Source organism: Notothenia coriiceps, unplaced genomic scaffold (assembly GCF_000735185.1).
Source record: "Notothenia coriiceps isolate Sejong01 unplaced genomic scaffold, NC01 NC01_scaffold00016453, whole genome shotgun sequence".
Taxonomy (NCBI): Eukaryota; Metazoa; Chordata; class Actinopteri; order Perciformes; family Nototheniidae; genus Notothenia; species Notothenia coriiceps.
In genome coordinates this window covers 32,075-51,351 of record NW_011349154.1, presented here as the reverse complement: position 1 = coordinate 51,351, position 19,277 = coordinate 32,075, and the positions used below count along the sequence as shown (strand labels likewise).

The window sequence follows — 19,277 nt, the reverse complement described above, 5'->3', positions numbered from 1 at the left end:
GAAGATATGTAGAAAATAATGGGATTGGCACGTAATTGAGAATGCAATTAAGTTCTGTGAGACCGTAATTTTTAGGAGACAGGGTTGTTCTCAGAATAAAGAGAAATTATGTGCCTCGTGTAAAAAAACTGCAATCCAGACTGACTCTTTTGACTTTTTTAATGTCACACCAGCAAAGCCTTGTACCCAGATGCTAAATTACTACTAAGCTACATTTGAAACATTCAGCACTTTTCTATAACTTCTTAGAGGCTGCACTGTCTGCTGTTCAGCAACAGTTAAGGAGACTGGCTTCAAAAGGGAAATGTACCGTCAAAGTGTATGAATAATGCATTGTTTCCTTAATAAAGTGAACCATTATGTTGCATATATCACAAGCACAACAAGGACTTTCATTCACAGTAAGTGTACATCTGTGTCTTGTGGCCAAAGGCACGTTAACACAGTAACAGCTGAACAGTGACCTGGTTCAATAAGATGTCATATCTCAATTGCCAAACACAAGCTATGCAAGATGCACAAACTGAGTCAAGAATAATAATGGAAATCATTCCATGTGTAATCAAAACCGTAGTTGGCGTGGACAGTCTTCATTTCCATCATTGTTGGGCTCTCCTGAACTCTAAGAGACAAAGATAATGAACCCGTAACTTGCTCCTGATTGCCTAGCGATCAGTGCGAGTGTTAATCTTCTTCTCCCTTAGCAGGTGCATGCACTATATGAATGTGTGTATCCTGCTGTTCAGCTTGACTTATGTCAAAGTCATTTGAGGGGTCACGAGAGTGGAAAAGTGCTATATGTCTTAGGTTTAAATAAAGTGTGTAGTGCACAATTTAGGCAAAAATAACAATTAGTGTTTCTGTGCTAGTCTCTCTTTTTTTTGCTCAAGGACTCATTAAGGATGAGGCCTGTTCAGATTACTATTTTCAGCAGCCTGAAATTCGACTTTTACCAGTGTTATAATGTTCTTCAGTACACATTTATGGTGCATTAAGGCCTATTTGACATGATCATTTTTGTATACTTTCTTAACGACCTCTCGGAGCCAATATTGACCTCTGGTACATGTGTCAAACTACTTTTCAGATGAGTTTTCCATCATTTTCGAAATGTGGTGATTATTCTTTCTTTTAATTATTTCAACATTTTAATTGTTTCCTTTAAAAGGCAGTCCATATAATACTCAAATAATTAAAATACAAAAACATCAGGTATAAACAAAGGTGTTTTGAATTGATGATGTGAATGGCCCCACTTCACTTGAATAGTTTTGATAAATGGAAAGACTAAATGCTATTTTATGTGTTGAGGAAATGACCCTAGCTTACTATGACGCTTCAAAGATATGATGACTTACAGAACATGATGCATTGCTTCAGATATTTCTACCAAACAGTAAGTAAAGGAGTAAGGGAAATGCAACATAAAAATGAATCCAACTTAGCAGTACTAGGTTAACTCAACTGAGGTTCTGAATGCAGGATATTTGAATACAGTATTTTCACTCTGTTACAACTTTTACTTAAGAAAAGCATCTGAATACTTCTCCCACCGCTGTACTCATCTGAAAGAATAGTTGTCCTGCAGAAAGTTTGACACACACACTCGCTGCTGTACCAAGGCTTTTTTATTGAGTTAAATTACATTTAACAGTGAACCGGTCAAGAGAAAGTACGGAGGTTCATTTGTACATGAACAAATTATTGATCATTTTGTTCACAGTCAAGGTAAATATAATACGTTTTGAGGCTTTTCTTTTTAGCTCTTTCACAGAAAGAATAATAAAGCATTACAAACTCACTTACTCAATATGGCAATACTGTGGAGGTGTTCACTGACACACAAGGCAGGTCAACATGATTACAGCTCCTGCTCATGTACTGTATATGACCTCAGGTTATCTGTGGTATTATGTAAGAATTAAGGATCACTTTTCAATTGTCTGAGGGTTTCCAGACTTGGGTTTTGTATTAAAAACAATGGGTTATGGATTATATCAGTATGTAATCAGATGAATAAATAAGATATACTTAATGGCATGTATGGAATAACATGAGGTACCAGTGACAGTAACATAGACTTGTTTTGTTATCTGTGACCGGATACATTTATGGGTGTTTGGTGAAGGTCACCATAAATGTGATCACTGTGATTTCAATAGAAAAATAAAAATGATTCTTCTCACAGATACTCTTGATTTTCTTTTTTGGAGGAAAAAGACAATTGTTATTTCGACCATTAAAAGGGTTGTGCTTTTTGTTTTCCTGTCTAGTCACTTTGCTTCAACCATACATATTCATTTTAAAACCATATTCATAACATGACCTCTGTCAGGATAAGTCAAGTTACAGTTACATTCATTCATTTTTTCATTGTGCTCTGGTATACTTCTGAAGGCTGGACACTACAGGCAAAACCTTTAGAGTTTGGGCTATTTAGCTTACATTACCTTTTGCTATGACATTTTTGGAAAGAAAATCCTAAATACACATTTAAATGTTTATCTTCATTTTGTCTATTTTCATCTGCACATGTCTTCTAAATCCACAAAATTCCACCATTGGATAATGTGCCATTTGCATATTTAAACTTTTCAGAAAACTCATAATACTGAAAACTTGGATGGGATGTTTCATTATGATATCCATTAATTGAAATGTTTTTCCTGTAGTGTCTCCTTTCAAAAACACCTAAGCCTGACTTGACTGATTTCTTTTAAACAAAAATAATAGATAACATTATATGTTGCATTAAAGTAAGTATCAGCATGCATGTATATATATATATATATCTCTGCATTTCCATGCTGAGGATCTGTAACAGTCTCAATCTTCAGAGTAAGAAAATAAATTCTGCATCTACTATTTGGCACAAGTTGAAATAACTCACTCTCTGCTGTGGCAACAGAGTGGCTTTGTTCTGTTTGATGCCATAAATACATTATGTCACTCTCCACATACATACCTCAAGGTCTAGCTACTGAAAGAATATCAACACTCACTCGAAAATGATATATGTACTAAGCTGCCTGAATAAATTACTATCATTTCTCATATACATACAACTAGTCAGAAAGCTACGGAGGCCATCTTTCTCATAAAAGTGCGCTTAGATCCATCTTGTTCATTATAAGAGTTTTCACAGCAGATTTAACAAGTGGCCCCTGATGTGCCCTCAAAGTGCTCCATCTTCTACAAAAAAATAAAATCACACACATGTCAGTGCTCAGCGGGCCACGGGCGGTCAGCTGCTGGGGAGCGGGCTCTGTGGAGGCGTAGTGCCCTGAGGCTCCACCCGGGGGAGCTGCTGCCTCCAGTAGGTGAAGTGGCTGTAGGTGTCCGAGCAGGGGAAGTCTGAGGAGGAGGATCGCATCTTCAGGGGGAACACGTGGTCCACCACCTCACCCAGACGCACGTACCTGAAGAGAGGAAGACGCATAGTGAGATCTTTTTCTGGAGTCATTTAGATGTTAGAATATATATCGTGAAAATGGGACTTACGATGAGATGTTGGTCTTGGCATGCTCCTGCACTAGCTCGCCTTTTGGGTTAACGGTGAAAATCCTGTTCAGTGGCACCCCGACTTCTTTATAGGAATATACATCCTGCGAAAATAAAGGACAATTAGATTTACATCTATAATACACCGTGCAAAAATATCAAACCTCGGATAACCTTTAAATGATTTATGAGTTTTATATAAAGTGTGTGTACCGTTGGTCTGTTGCCAAACGCTGCATAGAAAGGCTGGGTGTTGGGGTAGAAGAGGTTCTTGATATCGTTGAGACACTCCACCTTAAATTTCTCGGGTTTCTTCTCGATCACCTCCCTGTCACACACAATCACAAATCACAGTTCAACAACCCTCGAGTGTTCTTTACCTTCTTACAAATGGTGACATGACTATAGATTGATTGTGTCTTTATGTATGTGAGACCTGTGCAGAGCTGAGAAGAGGCTGCTGGGGCTGAGGAGGACGGGGCCAATAGGAAGCATGGTGCCTCTCTCGTTGACCCAGTGGAGGTAACCTCTGGTCATGTCAGCCATGCCGATAGCTCGAGCGGAACAGTACAGGAACTTGTAGCCATTTCTGACAGAGTGAGAGAGGAAACAGAGAGAATAAGCATGTGTATTAATAATGATCACTTGTTTTCCTTTCGAGAGCTTGGTTTTGGCATTTCTAGTATAAAATATATACGTAACTTTAAACTATATGTACGTTTTATTCTTTGCTTTGATCCAAACAAATCAAGGAAATCAAGATCTGACATTATGACAGTAACGTAATTCTTACTGGCTGACTTTGTGGTAGAGCTGTGCAATGCCCTGGTGGGTCCAGTCCTTCCCCAGTGTGGGCAGGATGTGACCCAGTGTGTCCGACCTGGAGACAAACACAATAAGACACAAGACTTGTGTAAAAGGCTTTTGCTTATTATTAAAAAAAAATGTACATCCAAAATAAATCATGTCAGAAGTTCTATGCACAGATATTGCTTTGAACAGGCAGTTTCTCATCCGTACCTGACTGGACTTCTGTGTCGTCCTCATGTAAAATAACTCTTTAAAAGTAATTAACAGGTTGAATCATGTTCCCTACATTTTATAAATGCCATAAAATATGAACTCACTTTGGCTATAGTGGACCAAGAGGTGATTTTATTATCTGTTTTTTCTTTGTTCATCGATACATGACTGTGTTTCTGTAAAATTGGATATATTTGGACTTTCAGATGATGTGTTTATATCCAAACTAATCTGAACTGTGTTGTGGAGGTAGCTGTAAAAGTGTTTCTATATGTATGTATTCATACACTATGCTTATGTATCACTGACCTGGTGATGGTTCCATCTATGTCAGAGATAATGATCTTGTCGTCCCAGTTCCAGAGGTAGATGGTTCCCTGACAGCGACACGTCCCCTGGTACTGAGTGGTCACGCTGAACACAACATCGTTAGGACCGTCCTGCAGCTGGAGGGACAGCTGTGTGTGTGTGTGTGTGTGTGTGTGTGTGTGTGTGTGTGTGTGTGTGTGTGTGTGTGTGTGTGTGTGTGTGTGTGTGTGTGTGTGTGTGTGTGTGTGAGGGAGAGAGAGAGAGACAAACTAGATATAATACATGGAGGTAACAATTAATAACAAAAAAAAATGTCAATGTCTGCACTCACCAGCTGCTCTGATGTGAGTCTGAGTGTTTTCTTATAAGACACGCCTCCTGGTGTAAGGCCTGGCTCTGATTGGCCAGGTGCAGAGCTCTGTAAGGCTGCCCTGTGGTCTTCATCACTGGAGGAAGAGTCTTCTTTGTGTCTGGCGTTAGACAGGTGGACAGTGTGTCAAGGGATGTTCAATCTTTCCCTGATTTAGAGGATTTATTCTTTGTCTTGTATCGTTTGCTGGACTCTCACCTGCTAGACATTTTCCCGTCCTGCTCATCATAACCGCAGGCCCCCACGTTCAGAGAATCCTGTACGAGGAGAACAAGGGTTAATGTTCTTTTAAAATCGATACAAATATTGTTGGAAAAAAGGTCAACTTAATCATAAAGGAGATTAGAAGAAATTACAGATTTGGCGCTGCTGTTTCTTCCTCGCCAGGAGAACCACCACCTCCCTCCTTTCTTTGGCATCTTCTCCTTCATAATGTTCTCCACTGCAACCTGGAGAGGATCACACACAGCCCCAAAACAACCACAACACAACATGGTAAAAAAAAACACGCTTAAAAATAAAACGTAAGCCAAAGCAGACCAGTAAATCAAAAACAGTAACGCAGAAGCAGCAATGTGTCTGCGGTTGGAATGGGGGGAAATGAATCTAATTTAAAACCATGCAACACAGAGAGCTGTTTCTGACATACAGAGCTGTAGCCAAGCACACCAGTCAGACAACAGAGAAGAAACTCAAAGGCGGAGTGGATATAACTTAGGCAAGAAGACTAATGCATGGATGCAACAAGGGGAGGGGAAGGAGGGGAACACAGAAGAGACAAAGTTTAAGGAAATGCATTGGATGTTAATCACACAACATAAAGACGTAGATAACATAGGGTTTATGTTGTTAGGTTTATAAATCCCACATTAGGAACTATGCAATGTTTTGATCGTAACATTAGTAGTATAGTTGCATAGGCATACACGTATGCAGCATGCAGTACCCGTTTCAGTCAAAAGGGGGAGTGGTATTCATGTAACACAACCACCTGAGTCATAAGTGTCTGTGCCCTATATCAAATTCCTACCTTTGGCAGCGGTTTCTGAAAGGCCTGCAAAGCCAGCATAAGTGGAGCCGCAGAGCTCCAATTATAGTATCTGAAGGAGAAAACAGAATATATTTTTATCCATTTCATTACCGAAGCAAAAAACGTTGGCAGCCAGATGTCTTTGCAAAAAACCTCAAACAATCCTGCACACCCTGCAGTCTTTGCTGTAATACCTGGCAGTTCAATCCATACGACGTAGTGCACCGTAAACTGCTTATAGCTTGTTGTTTTACTATATTTACACACACGTTTCGTCACTGAAGCAGGGGGAAGTCTTACTTGGAGACAATTTTCACGACCAAGTTGGGGTCGTCGATGATGGAGGGGTTTTCCGAAAACTGCTGGTAAGAGATCATTTTCTCGTGGAACCGCTCTGTAATCACACACATATTGCATGTTCAGTTTTCCACAGCTTATTTAAAAAAAATGTGTGACACCTGCTGTGTCGGAATCCTACCATTAGTGATCTCCCTGTTGTCATTGAGTCCTCCACACAGAGAGATGGTGATAGTTGGCATGTCCGCCAAAGGGTCGCAGTAGCTGTCCACTCCGCTGTCCCCCCCTGAGCTGAGGGACTGTGGGGACATGCTGCTGCCGTGGGGGCCGGGGTCTGAGACGCTGCGCACCGCCACAACACCGTCACTACAGCGGAGAAAAGACCCATGAAGTATTGATAAGCTCCGCTATACCGATGTCTCTGATTGAGTTTAAGTTATGGCTGTGTGTTTGCGTGCTTCTACGTACCTCTTAGGGAAATAAAGGGCCGCCACTTCAGGCTCGAGGTCTGTGATGTCATCCAGGTAAATCCCATCAGACCCAAGATGGCAGCTTCTCTTGTCTGCAACAGAGGTACAAATCAATTAAAAATAATATAGTACTTGCTTGGGTTCATCCATGAAACTATTTTTCTTTTTTTTTTGGGGGGGGGCTTATTTTAACTCAGTCACGGGTACAATTATTCTTCACTTTTAGCAGCAATATTTCTTGCCATTTCCGGAGTGGGGAAGCGTTCTCTTCATAATATGCAGAAAAGTTCATGATTAGCTTCATCAACAAGAAAAATAGGCAGTATGGTTGATTTCATTTAGGAGAGCATGTCCTCAAAATGTGTCATTTTGACCCTCAAAAACAATACATTCTTGTTTTTTTACAGCCATTTAGATTCCAGTTTATTTTTCGCTGTAGCTCAGCCTGATACAATGCATGAAATGATATTGGGTTATCCAGAAAATATTATCTAAAAACAGTCAATTTTTGTGTGATTTTAACACCAATAACTAAATGACCTTGAGCTGTGCAGAACAAAAAACTGAACTGCTGTTGACAGCCTAAAGCTCAGGATGAATGGAATATTTTACTGTGCTGTTGCCCTTCAAGCTGTCACCTTTTCTCTTTGATGGAGAGTCGTTTTTTCCCGGTGGGAGAGGCATCGTCTCCTCCATTTCAGACATCTGAGCTGCTACACCTCCGGCTGTCATGGCCTCCATCCCAACTGTGTCCCCATTCGTCTCCTGTGGCATCATCAGGGTGAGTGCTGATATTTCAGCGCAGGGTCCACTCTGTTCCATCTCATGAGTTATCACGCGGAAGTGTGTGCTTTCAGAGACTGGGATGGTTACCGGGCAAACTGACGGATGGTTGGGTTTCTCTTGGAGGAAAGACGGCTAGAAAAGCAGGATAGAGGATGACACTAAATGACTACAAATAAAAACAGTTGTTCTTTCTGTGCATGAACAGTTTACATTCTCAGTTACCTTGGCAGCCTGCGGGAGCTCTCCCCACGCCCAATGCATGGCTGGATCCTGATTGGCTGCGTCTGACGGCTTGGTCAATAGCTCAGAGTCGCTCTTGGGAGAAATGGGACGAGAGTTTCCAGGACTGTGTGAAGAAAAGAGGATACACCGTGAGTTACAGAGCTGTTTCTTCTGAATAATGACATGTAGGTGTCATCATGAGTGAGCGAAGCACCTCTGAATGGGGCTCCAGTCTCCATCTGAGCGAGTGTAGATGCCAGACTGTTTGAAAGAGCTGCCGGGGGCAACTGTCGTCTCATCTCTTAAAACGTCCCGAGAAGTCCTGAACACACAAACAAATACTGTAAATATATCACTGAATAACACAAATGTGCTTTTTTATTTAATAATGTAGTGTATCTTCTACTTTGTCACAGTAACAGTAGCCTATGTCATTTTGCTTTCACTTTAAACCCAGACCCTCAGAGATCAAGCCTGGACTTAAAACACACCTCTTGTAGCTACAACGCTTTATTAATATAATATTAGTTTTTCTTTGACTTCATAATACCAAAATAGGGAATGACTTATTAGCTCTTATAGCTGGATGTTGGCATACTGTATGTACATGCAACATTCCTTAACAACAACAAACACAGTAAGGATAGTTTCTCATTTCAAATGCAAAGCTCTTTTGTTTTTCCACGGCCGGAGAAGTGGTTCCCTTATGTTCTTGAGTGTCTTATCACTTATCTGTGTGTGTGTGTGTGTGTGTGTGTGTGTGTGTGTGTGTGTGTGTGTGTGTGTGTGTGTGTGTGTGTGTGTGTGTGTGTGTGTGTGTGTGTGTGTAGGCTTTTCCACTACAGTCACTGGGGTCTGTTTATTCTTTCCTGCCAGACTCTGATTCTCTTACAGCTGCTCTCAAAGCTAATTTAAGTGATAAAACTTTTTTAAAGGGGCCCTATTATGATTGTTGGAGTGTTCCCTTTCCTGTAGTGTGTGTACTGTGTCATAAGTTTCGCTAAGGCTTAAATCCCTGTGTTCCCCCCAGAGGGAGTTTCTCCCCCACACATTCCCCCCCTGCCTAAAACACCTCCATATGACTCCTTTGTTTACTTCGGGAATATAGTGACATCACTATGTTACACTCTTCTATTGGCTAGAGCTCCAACACATAGTGGGTGATAGGCGAAGGGGCGGGACATCTTCAAGCTGTTTATGAACCTGAAATTGAGCTTAATACGCCCCCTTTAATTCCTTTTTTCCTCCCATTCCCTTTTTCCCTTTACCTCTCTGCACATGTTCTCACCTGTTGCTCCCTATCCCCGTCATTTCATCGGAACTGATGTCTATGGTAAACATGTCCTCGTCCTCGGAGTAGTCCCCACTGTCCTCCCTCCTCACACTGTCCACCCGGACCTTCCTCCTTCTCTTCCTCCTCTTCTTCATCATCCCATTGCCAGTCTCCCCAGCGGCCCCCGTGGAGCCCAGTGTCTGTATGGGGGGCCCGGAGCCATTCCCCAGCAGGGAGGAGCTCATCAGGAGGGCCCCGTCCGACAAGATGGGAGAGGTGGCCAGGTAGGAGGGAACCACTTCCTGCGAGAAGTCACATTATGGCCAAAAAAGGCATCATTTCATATCTTTGACACTACAATAGGATTGGTACTAGATTTGAAAACACCAAACAGCAACACGATGGACAGAATATTATCATTAAAAATCTGTTTGTCACATCCACGCTAAACTAAAAGTGAAAAGTAAATATTATTTTCTTATTTAAACAATGAAAAATTAAATCCCACATCCAAAATGTCTTCTCTTGCATTCACCCTTACAGTTTCTGGAAGCAGGTTAAAACTAGATTTTGGAATTTTGGAACAACTCCCACTAAAACACGACTCTACTCTTAGTGTTTTGCTTTGTTTTGGTTGGAGTCGAGGTGTGTAAACAATGCCAAACTGTTTGCAACCACTTCTGCTGTGAGGGAGACTCCTAGCCAGCAAAAAACTAAACAGCCAATCCAAAACAGATTCATTTCTGTGAAAATCGATTAATCGATTTTAAATCGAAAATGCGATTTGAAATGATGCGATTATCAAATCAAAAGCCTGCGATTTTATTTTACTTTTTTTTTTTACATTTTTGTTGTTGTTGTTGTTGTTGTTGTTGTTGTTGTTGTTGTGTGTCAGTTATCCACACCATTCAGAAGTGCTGTGCTCCACATGTACCAGCCGTTGTTAATCAATCAGAAGTGGCCCATCATGTTTTGAAAGTGCCTGCCCTTTCCAAATGGCTCCTAGCTGGTTTGGAGAAACAAACCATCTGAGTCAGGTTAGTAATGTCTCCTATCACTAATGTTTTACATCTCTTACAGGGTGAATCTTAAACTGAAGCTTGACTTTAAAGCAACTCAATAGAAGTTTCATGTAAGTGTAGTTCTTTCACTCGTAGCTCGGGCTGTGGGGGTGCTAGAGACGGGAGCATGTTGATGCGACCTTCCTAGCCGGAGATATGGCAGCATTTTACAATAAACTTCCGTTGGGTCGCTTAAAAACAAATATCGCAAATTGAATCGCAATCGAAATATTTGTCAGAAAAATCGCAAATTAGATTTTTTCCCAAAATCGTGAAGCCCTATCTGACACCCCTCTGGGCTTCTCTTGCTGGTGCCGGCCCCCCAGCCTCAGTAGTTCACCGACTCTTTGTATCTACACACATCCTCACGTGTAGACAATTGTGTAGAAATATTTCGATAACGACAGCACACGTGACTTGGCTGTCATGGAGAGAGAAAAACTCTGCTTTCCAAGAACTGAGGAAAAACAGCTGTTGAGTTTCCATGAATTTCAAGCTGAGTTTTGAATGGCTCCCATGGGCCACATAGAAGTAAAACAAGTATAACCATGTTCAGAAAGAGGAAGGTATTTCTTACTACATGTTTTCAACTTGTCACCCTTTAACTATTTCTCGAACAACTCCATTCACCAATAAACATATTCTCCTTGAAAGCATATTTATTTGTCAGGACACTGGAGTCCCGGTTGATCCTCAGTCATTATGACATAGAGGTTGATTTCAGTCAGAAAGCCTGCACTGAGGACTCATTTGCCTGCTGATGAACACAGGAATGCTGTTCAGCCAAAAAGGATAGGAAGAATTCCTGGCTGCTTTTCCAACCTATGAACACAACGCCAGCTTATTCAAACTACTCCAGTATGAGAAAACGGATGGTTTGGATAACGCTTCTCGGTTGTAAACATGGGTGCGTCTGGGCTTCAGGGGGTCGGGAGACTGATGTTTCTTTTTCAAATTGAGGTCCGCAAATTAACAGATGTTACATTTGAACCAAGCACATTTTTAGAAAGCTGTTTGCTGCAGTTGTGTCATGCTAACCTGATCATTTTCTGTTTCTTGCACAAAGAATGCTTCTCCATTGTCCCCAAGCTTCATGTGTAGATTCACTGGCTCTCCATTGATCTCCATGTCCACCTGGCGGTAAAGAATGATCGTTAGAAATAGCAGTTTCATTTCTATAACACATTATAAACACAGGCAATTCAGTGTGCTTCACATACTGTACATAACAACAAAGAGAACAGCCATGCATAAAATAGTATTAAAAGTACTAAAGATATGTATTAATCAGAGGGGTGATAACTGTAGTTAAAATATAACTCTTTTAAAAATAAAATTCTAAGTACATCAAATTGAAAAAATCATTGAAATAACAGTCAATCACAGAGATATAAAAATGGCTATATTTTGTGCACATCTAATCTTCTGGCAGTTTATTTCCGTTGCATGCAGAATAACAGCTGACTTCAATCAGAGAGCTTCTCAAAGGTTACAGCTCTCTAAATGCGACATCAAAGGGGGCTCCCCTCACCACTTTCTCCAGGGACCGGAGGACTCCCATCTTCCCGAAGCGGACATGGAAAGGTGAGCACTGCAGGGATCCATCGGGCTGCCTCACTACGATGACGTCGATGCAGCCGGACAGGGTGGCCGGGTTCAGGCCTCGGTACAGCTCTTTGACCTGGACGAACACCTGGCCTGCCAGCTGGCCCACGTAGTTCATCGTCTGACGGGTCTGGTGGAGGGAACATTGAAAGAAGGGACGAAATGAATGACGTTAAAACTGTAAACTACATCCAAACTTAAATGCCTGCATTTGCTACTTGAAGGAATATGTCACCACTAAAAATGATCATATTTCTAGCAATTACTGACCTTGTGTTACTTTGAATTTGGGAAGAAAACTTGGATTTTATAGCATGGCTCGATGGTGAACGAAAACTAAAAAAATAGGTAATAGGGTGCGCCTTTTAAAAACAGTAAAACTATCAAAACCTCTATTTACCAACTCTCACATAATTGGGCAGAATCAACAAAGTCTTATTTATCCATTCATTTGTATCCATCACTTTACAATTTAGAACACTTCCACATTGGAAGTATTACTCACATTTTCTCGTTTTTTCGATTCTTCATTCACCGTGAAGGCAGTGACACAACAAGTTTTCTTCAAGGTAACAGTGGTTGAGAAATGGATATACTAATGTTCATTTTGGGGGTGAAGTATAGCTTTAATAGTTGGATCACTAAGCCCCACGACGCTTCCTCAAACTCAGTCAACTGTTATTGGAGGAGGTGTTTATGACCCGGCCTCTGCAGGGCCATTCTTCAGTCCGTCAATCAAACCACTGCTGACGTACGTACGACTCTTCCTCTGAGGGCACGGGGTGAAGTTATTCTAATATAATTATCTGATCTGAAGTCAGATTTGGAGCTGCACTGTCTAAGGAAAGAGGACATGGAGGCTGGTTCCTGTTCAGTACTCTTGTCATTTAGTTTCTCCCAGGATGCATTTGGCCTACACTCTGTAGAAAAACCCTCTTCTCCCCTTTTCTGGAAATCCTATCCGACTGCTTTTCATTCTGCAGCCCCCGACGACAGAGGTCAAAGGACAAACCAAGTTAGAACAGTCGATTACTCGTGTTGAGAATGTGATGTCATAACTGTCCCGGTTGTTATTTGGCTGAGCTGAGGCGTCACAGGAAATACTGAGAGCACGTAGGCTTCCTGAGACGCGAGTGAATGTCAACAATGTGAATGTCCACTTAAGGTAAAGGATGCCGTTACACAAGAACTACACTGAACACAATTGTCTGAGTGTGTCATAGTTTAAACAGTTAAATAGAAAAGGTAAGCAGTGATCACATCTGTGTGAAGTTCAGTCCTCAAAGCTCTCCAAAACGTATGTTATTGAGGGAATCCCACATAATCAAACAGATATATTCCACATGTTATAATAGTTTTGGATATTCTACATTTCTGGAACTATCTTATCCGGTCAAACCACAACACACTATCCTGTTGAAGCAAATTATCTGAGTCGTTTCTGAGAAATATTTTTGAAAAATCCAGGTTTTCCCAGGCTTTAAAGCATGTACACACAGGTCCCCTTAGTTGTATTGTTTAGTCCTCTAGCTCATTACGTAATCAAGACTTACAAGCCGCTTTCTGTTCTTACATTACTGGAACAAGCAAAACAAATGCTTCAAGGTGAACATGTTTCTGTAATGTGTTTGTCTCTATCCTCTCAATAAATCAGTGACTACACTAGCTGTGAGTCTAAATCAAACCGCTAAGTGCATCAGGTGAAGTAAAGAAGGTAAGGAAATGAACTAAAACCATCTAAGAGTATGTAAGCTCATCATTTGCATAGCTTTGGAGACTCCTTGGGGTTTGCAATAAGAGAAGGGGGTCTGCCCTTGACTTAGTTGGCACTGGGCCCCCAAAATGTTGCAGCAACAGAAAACAATAATGCCACCATATCCCCCCTTCCCTCTGAGTATGTGAACACTAGAACAGACTCCTTGCAGAAGAACAGGAGAGCTATTTTTAGAGCAGCTGATGAGCCATAACAATGTCTGAGTCTTGAAATTCCGCTTATAGATGACCTTAACTCTCTTTAAATATTCATTTCTGCTTTCACTGAGACATGTAGTTACAGAACAAGCTGATTTTCAAAGCACAAGACTTTTTGTGTGAACAATGCCACATCCAAAAATACTTTTTCTTGTTTTACAGATGAAAAGAGGAACACTGACAGAACTGCATGGTTTCAAAGAAAGTTTAGTAACTGAGCCCTTGGGAAATCCTATTTAAAAAAAAGACAGTGTTTTATGTTTAACTGTGGTGTGGTCATTGGTTTAACGGTTTTACAATCTGCTGTTTCCTTGCAGGCTGGTTTCTGGTTGGGACACTCAGCAGATAAGGTTTTACAGAGATTGTCTTTCTTTTGTACTCATACTACTACACTCACATAATCCATCACAATATTATGTGCACCCCTTATAATCATTTAAGAACATAAAATCCTCGACCTTTAGCAGATAGGTGATGAGTGGAGTTTAATTAAAAATATGCATACAGACAACATTACCTAACACCAATCTGCTACAATTTTCCCAACTCATCCACACATTTAAAGGGACTTCCAATCCAAATCCAATAGATGTAGGTAAAAAGCTGACTCACAATATCCTGACAGTGCAAATCGATCATGTTAGAAATAAATTACAAGTGACGAGAAGCCAAAATAAAATGAGTAAAAAGCAGTAGTAACAGATATAGTATAACACAAATGAAAATGACACATACAGGCAGGTGCATTCAAATACATTATAAAGCAGTCTCCTACCTTCTATAGCTGATATGCTGACAGCCTTTACCAGCACATTGAGCCTGCCGTTCCCACAGCGGTGAATGACAGCTCAACAACACATCACAGGAGCCTCCTTCCCTGGTAGAGGTGATGTCTGAGTGTTTTATAAGCCCTCGATTTGCTGTCACCGACTTACAGCCAGAAAAAACGGACTATTAAGTCAACGCGATACTAATTTCTGCCTCTGACCGCCTCTGTTTCTCTCGCTCTCTCAGCAGCAAGGCTCGACAGAGGATGACATCATGCACATCAAACCCGCCGGCTGACCAATCAGCGTCGAGCCGTTGAGTTGCCAAACTCATCGTTTCAGCTGCCACAGTGGCAACACGATTACAGCTACTTGTTTACATTTCTCCTGACAGTTACATGGTTGCGTCAAATGTATTATTTCTATTCAGAATTCGTTTTTTTTGGTTATTATTGTACGTGAAAACCATAGGTGAAAACAAAAGCCACACATTATGCTTCATTAGTCCACAATAAACTTGTCATAGGCCTAGTGTATTCAAAAGTTTGTGAAATAGGGCAACAATCTGTCTAAAACAAAAACATATAACCTATGGTTTATGTTATTCATGTGAAAAATGTATACGAGATGTTAAATGATAAATAAGAACAACATTACCACGCTACAATGTCTCAGTTTAAAGAGCTCTGGAGGAAGCAGCAGCTACTGTGTGTTATGACGGCGGGAAAACGTGGATCTACGTCATCGTTTGAAGTCTCCCAGTCTGCTGCAGTGAGGTGATATTTCGGACCAATCACAGGCCTGCTTCATAGGACATGCCATGTGTAGTCTGAGACCCTGTAGTGAAACGGTGTGTCAGGAGTATGTGGTTAACTGGTGGAGTAATTTTGAAGAACTCAACACCAGCTAAATCTGTTCTTGTATTAATAAAAGCGAGGCATATTTCAAATGCACAGACGCACACTTAAATAGGCTAAGAAGCACCAAATAGGACCTATTTAATAGGTAATAACCTGATAACACTGAGCAAATATATAAAACATTGAAATAAATTGTATTGGCATTACAAGTTACATTATTGCCAGTTACTTTCTATTTATCTACCTGTGTGTAAGTTGGAACACAGCCAACATTTTTGACAGACATTTTCAGAGTTTCCTCATGGAAGACCTCACTACAGCAGCTCATCTACAAGCGCCACTTCAGTGTGTGTGTGTGTGTGTGTGTGTGTGTGTGTGTGTGTGTGTGTGTGTGTGTGTGTGTGTGTGTGTGTGTGTGTTTCTATTTGTGTGTATGTTGCATGCAGGTTCAGCATGTTCAGTTTCACCACCAGTGTATTGCCTGAGAAATTTGTTTAGTGACCTGCTGAACTTACACCGACCTGCAGCCACAGCTGACATTAAAGTCTGAAAATTAGATATTTGTTTTCCTGGTTCATAACAACCCTGCCAAATTTGAATGATAAAAAAGATTGCCAATTCTGCCAACTTATGTTTTTAAACTATGAAATAAATATTGTAAGATCTACCATCTCACTGCTGCGCTCTGCTTGCAGAATGTCAATGCAAGTTCACACAAAAAACACTGTTAACTTGAATTGGGATACCATTAGGTCATAATTGTGCTCTTTAAGTCACATAATGTGTTTCGATCAAATATGTAAAATGACTTTACGTGAACTATAAGCATTTTCCTGAATGTATAGATTGGTGCCTCCTTTTACTGTATAATAAGTTACGTCAAATGTACCATCATGTGGTTTACACTTTTGTCCTTTAACCACGTTTAATGTAAGGGATTTCCAGTGAAATATATAAAATGTGTGTTCTTTAATCTCTCATTCAGACTGGCCTTTTCCCTCATTTCTAAGGAAGCACTTCTCTCTTTTGCAGCTACAAGTTAATTCATCACAGTACTGCATTCATAATTGACAGTGTACCAAACAACTTCCTAATGTGCGACCCTGAAGGTTTCACATAACAAAATAACAACATGGACTTCATTTACATTTTTTTTTAAATGTAACATTCAATTACAAATAAGATCCAGTAATAGTCCTGTAATAACTGTACGCATGATACATACTGTATTACAACTGTAGCACTGGTAAGCCCATTCTGACACTCTTAAGTCTGCAGACATCCGTCATTCTGTGAGTGTTACTGAGTTTGCTAAAGGATATATGAGCCTTGCAGCTGGCCTAAGACCAGCTTCTAAGAATGAGCTGCCCTGCCAGGAAGAACTGAGCACAGCCGATGTACTCTGGACACGAAACAGCATATGATAGCAATTTCATGTATGGTCGGTGCAGACAGTGACCCCTATCAGGCTACCACAAACAAGTTGACATAAGACTCACTAAACCATCAGCAACAGTCATCAACAGAGGAAAAACTAAAAACATCGACAACACAGAGCCCTCAAATATATTGAGTGTTTATTTTTCATGCATTCACATAGACGTATAAGTGGCCTAATTTGGTATGCTACCTGTTGGTTGACCTTATGTAGCCTTGCAACAAAAAAAACCCACCCTTTCTTGTTGGGGGAGTGTCTTCACACAAGTTTAAATTAAGGATTTAAGAGTCGGAGGCTATGAGCTGACTGCTTGCACCATGATACCGCAGCAGGGCAACCATTTCTTTACTCTATGTTTTTATACTTGTCAAAAATAGGTAAGGGATTTTTGGAGTATATTCTTTAGAATCTGGGGGAGAAAAATCAAGCCAACACCTCACTCATTTAAAAAAAAATCATAGCCAGGGATCACAGCCTGCTTCCAGGTTAAATGTTTGCAACTTTATGCAATGCAATGGAATAACACTGACAATCATTTTGAAATGAATGATTCACCACAACGTTGAGTAACTCCTCACAATGTTCCTTAAAAAACTGGTCATTCTGTTTGGATGTCATTTCCGTTGACTCAGCAGGGGCACATCGCCTTAACACATTCGTTGCATAATCTTTTTGCACACTTGCTTGATATCGAGCTCTCTGATTGGATCAGGCTATTGTGGTCTGAGAGTCATGAGACCGGACAGAAACATTAGCTGGAATTTAGTAAGTGAGATTATGAGTGTAGAACATACTCTTTGGCAAAACATTGTTGCTGTTATAAATTGCAGAAAACAAAGCAATAGATGTTATATTTATGAATGACTTGTCTAAAATTAATACAATACTCTCTAACTACCGCAGATATCTCCTAATTTTTACCCCACCTAGTAAGTTTCAAGGTATAATTTTCTTGAAACATGTTGGTCTCATGCAACGTGGAATCCCTTCTTAACAAATAACTAAATCTCAGAAATCCACAGAGGTGAGAAGACTCCCTGATCCATCAGGCTGTCCTGCCAGCTCGCTTCATCCCTGTACCTTCATGTTCCCCCATGCACCCCCTTTTTGCTTCTCCCCAAGTTGAGTCAGAGCAGATCGCCTTACAGGGGGGATTAGTGAGATACATATCTCGGGTCTCACTATCTCTGCTGTCCTAAGAACCAGCTACATGACTCTACACATTAAAATGCTACAGATATGAGTCTAATTATTTTATTAGGGTTCAGATTTAATTAAAAATTAGTTTTAAATGATGAAACATATGCCTTTATTCCTCCTCTGTGGTGATATAAACACACGTGCTTGAATACACTCTCCATTCATTCTGTAAACTACAGGCATATAAAAGTACAATCACAAACATTTTGACTTTAACATACATTAATTGTTCTTAATCCAATCTATTTTACCCATAATTCATGCTGTTTTATCCACATATGCAGATGATTTAAAAACTACTTTACCCAGCTCCATGTGTTGTCAGTGCTAAAGTTCTCCGCAGTTTCATCAAACTCTTCTTCATCCTCTGCTGATATCATGATTCCATTGTGTTTTAATCCCAGTTGCAGTTTTCTGTTTTTTGGTATCTCTAAACAGACGTTTATGTATAAAATTCCACAAGTCTTGGACTCGTGTCTTCACACTGTGAGCATGTCAAGTGTCTGACTGTCATGTGCAAGTGGACAGGGTCTTAATAATTTTACCTGGGCCCCCTGGTCAGAAATCTGAGCCTGTCACAGAGTGGTCATCGTCCATCACACCATCTGACTTCTTAAGGACTTGAGGAGGGCGGGACACCTGTTAGGATTGTTTCTCAGAATGTTCGTCTAAGTTGACTTTAAGTTGAATTACCCTGGCAGAGAGCTCCCTCTAAGCATGCCTGACAGTTTTTCAATGTGTGCATTTCTCATTAGTTAACACTGACTGTGACACCTGTTGTTGCTGTTGACCCCATGTAGAGCACAGGCCGTCACTGACATTCAGAACATATCAGCACCTGTCACATGGGCTGAAGTCCAAGTCTCCCTGGTACCCGGGGACTCTTCCAGTGACTGCTGTCATGGATATGACGCCGTTGCCACTGATGTGTTTGAACTGGTGACCTTTGGTTTAAATGTGATAGGCCAGCTGATAGCTAGCCACCATGGCTGACGTGAAGCCTTTTCAATGTGAGTGTACACTGCCATCAAGTGTTCACAAAAGGGAAATGCATGTAGAATGGGAATTTAGGGCCTGAAGTTGCCTTCACTTGC

The 19,277-nt window shown here is 40.7% G+C and overlaps 1 protein-coding gene across 2 annotated transcripts; it reads right to left on the bottom strand.

The window, feature by feature from the left end:
• Nucleotides 1–1,272: 1,272 nt before the first annotated feature.
• On the bottom strand, nucleotides 1,273–18,691 carry LOC104949544 (phosphatidate phosphatase LPIN1-like). 2 transcript variants are annotated; one of them, XM_010775914.1, is made up of 20 exons: nucleotides 18,489–18,691; nucleotides 11,874–12,077; nucleotides 11,381–11,476; nucleotides 9,297–9,583; nucleotides 8,223–8,330; nucleotides 8,009–8,132; nucleotides 7,639–7,918; nucleotides 6,999–7,092; nucleotides 6,712–6,896; nucleotides 6,534–6,627; nucleotides 6,234–6,303; nucleotides 5,560–5,652; nucleotides 5,402–5,460; nucleotides 5,165–5,303; nucleotides 4,834–4,982; nucleotides 4,295–4,381; nucleotides 3,938–4,090; nucleotides 3,715–3,829; nucleotides 3,502–3,605; nucleotides 1,273–3,419 (listed from the first exon to the last, which is right to left on the bottom strand). In XM_010775914.1, exons 1-20 carry the CDS (start codon nucleotides 18,561–18,563, stop codon nucleotides 3,245–3,247), a joined length of 2,691 nt encoding a protein of 896 aa, XP_010774216.1. In that variant the 5' UTR covers nucleotides 18,564–18,691; the 3' UTR covers nucleotides 1,273–3,244. The 2 variants fall into 2 exon arrangements, with proteins under 2 accessions (XP_010774216.1, XP_010774217.1); XM_010775915.1 differs by lacking the exon at nucleotides 18,489–18,691 and adding an exon at nucleotides 14,694–14,941.
• Nucleotides 18,692–19,277: the final 586 nt, after the last annotated feature.